Source organism: Frankliniella occidentalis, unplaced genomic scaffold (assembly GCF_000697945.3).
Source record: "Frankliniella occidentalis isolate FOCC.00 unplaced genomic scaffold, Focc_3.1 Scaffold328, whole genome shotgun sequence".
Taxonomy (NCBI): domain Eukaryota; kingdom Metazoa; phylum Arthropoda; class Insecta; order Thysanoptera; family Thripidae; genus Frankliniella; species Frankliniella occidentalis.
In genome coordinates this window covers 51,246-54,335 of record NW_026267451.1, presented here as the reverse complement: position 1 = coordinate 54,335, position 3,090 = coordinate 51,246, and the positions used below count along the sequence as shown (strand labels likewise).

Genomic DNA, 3,090 nt, shown 5'->3' with positions numbered 1-3,090 from the left:
GGGTTTTTTGTTTTTGATTTTTTGACAGGCCAATTTTCAAGCTAGAGGGCTCAAAATCAATACAGTTCTTGCTTTTTATGATACAAAGCTTCACTTAAAATTTCAGGTACCTAGCTCAAACCGTTCTCGAGTTATCGTGCGTACAGACAGACAGACAGACAGACAGACAGACAGACACGAAACTTTTCGATCATCACTGGAGTAATAGGCTTCGCTATCGCTCAGCCAAAAATTGATTGGCCGTCCTGAACGAATTACTGTAGATTTTTACAACAGTGTAGAAAGTGCCCCCTATTGAAACTCAGCACCTAGCAGCATCCATTGAAATCTGGGAATCACCCGCCCGTATTTTCGAAAGATAAGCGGTGGACCTGTGCAGATGGACGGTTCTGTTTAAGGGGGCATACCTGTGAAAATCATCGAAAAATTCAACTTTTTTCTTTAATGCCTCAAAAAATTCTTTGATCTTTCCTCTTTCTAATGCCGCAAAGCGGATGTTGAAATTCGAAAAATTGCGCTGAGGAGAGCCCAAAACGTGCTGCGGGTGGTCGGGTGGCTAGACCGCTAGGGCTCGCCTGGACCCTCAGGACAGGATACACGACGAGGAAGGAGTCCTCTAGAGACCTGGAATCTTTTAGGACCAGTTCAGTATGTTGCCCTGGCTTTAGGTTCGTCGCTATACATAGGTATTGAAAACTTAAAACTCATTTTTCTCGGAATGACTTTTTGCAAACGGTGTGCAACCTCCAGGCTGTAGATTTGGAGCTATCGACTTAATATTTTGCCCGAATGTTGTCCATTTATGTGCCCACGATCTGGCAAGGGCGATTTAATCTAACTCAATTGCAAGGTACCCAAACCAGGGTAAAAGTACCCAAATTTTAACCCATTATTTTGTACTCATTTTTTGGATTTTTTTTTTCAAGTATTTCGGAATGAAATATCAAAAAAAAAACTCCTGTCAGATCCTAGATACATGTTTTAAGAGAATCTAGCAATGTTTTTTCACTGTTGCAAACCCAACGGTTCAGGCACAATCGTGCACACCGCAAAGACCTACATCGGCTCCAGTTCAAAGCCATGCTGGCCATGTTTGTGGAGGGGTCGGCACCTCTCAGTGGCCAAATTGTGGGGCCATCTTTACTTTATATTTGCGCGCAGTACTAAACCCCTGAGTTGCCCCGTTTTTTAAACATAAATTTTTCACCAAACCCTTGTATTTCACAGGTCTGCCCCCTTTAAGCCCTTAGTAATGAGCGAGTTTGTTTGGACGAAATACAGATCAGTGCACATTGATACGAGGTACCGCTATTACGGATGACACTATATTTTAGGCGTTCTACCGTAAGACCTGAGGCAGGACTTTGTTTTGCCAGTGTGATCGAAAATCGTGTTATAAAAACATAATTTGACTAACAGAAAAAAATAATAATGTCGGCTTATTTTTTAGGTGACAATGTTCCACTTTGATTATCCTCAAGCTCTAGAAGACGCTTTCGGTGGATGGCTAGGTAATGAGATGTTGGATGAGTTTGAAGCTTACGCTGATTTTCTGTTCAAGGAGTATGGATCAAAAGTATGTATCATAGCAACACACGGAAAATTAAAGACCTTGTACATAAAGCGACGTTATATATCTTCAGTGCAGAGATGATCTTTTACCCGATTCCAGGTTGACTGTGTACAATCGATCAAAGTGTCAAACCACGAAAGCTCTGTCATTTCAAATGCGTACATTGTATGGTTTAAATAAACCGTCCATGGAATGAATACTTTAATTTGTGCATACGATGCCATGTACTTACCCATGTACACATTCCGAGGTACGCATCTACAAAAGCAACCATGGCATGTACACATTAAATAAACTATACGATGCACGCATTTCGATTAATGGAGTGGTGGCATTTTCAAAATAGTGTCCGTCTCCCTCTACCAACCCAGGTGTTAACCGTTTACAGATTAGCATCGGTTGGGTATACGGCGGCTGGATAAGCAGCAGAGGCGATAATGCTTAGTGTTCCTTTAAGACATCAAAACGACAAATAAAATAATAGTATATTCAATTTTAAAAAATGGCCCTACTCCTCTTCATAACCGTACTTTTAAGAAATACTATAAAAAAACACTGCTCATCAAAATTAGCGGGAGGATTTTTGCAACAAACGTAGTTTCTAGGTTATTTTAGCTAGGAAGCTGAGATTTGGCATGCAGGTGTCCGAATCATTCAATCATAACATCGGTCCGTCGGCCGCTGACGTCACCGCAGGCTCCCAAGACTCTGCGGCCTTCGAGATGAAGGTTGAGCCGAGGTGGTACGCCATAGATGGGCTCGCTACCCCACCTCAGTTCGGCGAAAGGGTAGGTTGAACTTGGGGGTGGGTTCTGAACGATTTGCCAGTTTATCCATTCTGGAAGCGGAAAGGTTGGTCCAACCGATACGAAACTTTGAGGTAAGCTGCCTTCGATTGTTCTTTAGCAGATCCGCATGGACCCTACCCTCCATCTCCTTCCAAAGGGGTGCAGGGCCAGTCCGGGTTAGCTACCCCCTGGGAAAGACACTGGGTTTCTCAGCATGGATGTGTTTAAAATGAAAAGAGTAACCTTTCCTGAAACTTCAACCCTAAGGATCCGAAATAGACGATATTCAGAAAGGAGTTGCACGTCACGTTCACGGGGGTAGTTTGGCCGAAGGTTGTCCGATTCGAAAAAATCATATGGGCTGTGTACAGGAGATATCGAGCTGGTATTGACTAACCACAAAACTCACCCCCTTCAGGAGGTCGGGGTGAATGTGGGAGGGGGTTGGTTTGTCCGATCGCAAATTCGCTTGCACCGTTCGAAAGACAACAAAAAGTTGAGTCCATTCAGGAGAAATCTTGACTTTCCGAGCACGTACAGTGCCCTCCTCCAGCCTAGCGGGTGCACAGCTCGTTGGAGGTGGCCAGCGGCTTGCGCTTTTCCTGAGCCTCGAGATGAAAGATTGGGACGCCTGCATGCCAAATCTTAGCTTCCTAGCTCAAAAATATATAAACTACGTACGTTGGGAAAATCCGCCCGCTAATTTTGATGAGCAGTGTAGACCAGTTT

At 43.8% G+C, this 3,090-nt stretch overlaps 1 protein-coding gene across 1 annotated transcript in view; it reads left to right on the top strand.

Moving 5' to 3' along the window:
• LOC113214596 (uncharacterized) overlaps positions 1–3,090 on the top strand; it is a gene marked incomplete in the record, with an annotated part of 36,787 nt that overhangs the window by 26,064 nt on the left and 7,633 nt on the right. Inside the window, 1 exon segment of the mRNA XM_052274040.1 lies at positions 1,451–1,576. Coding sequence (XP_052130000.1) covers positions 1,451–1,576 — 126 coding nt within the window.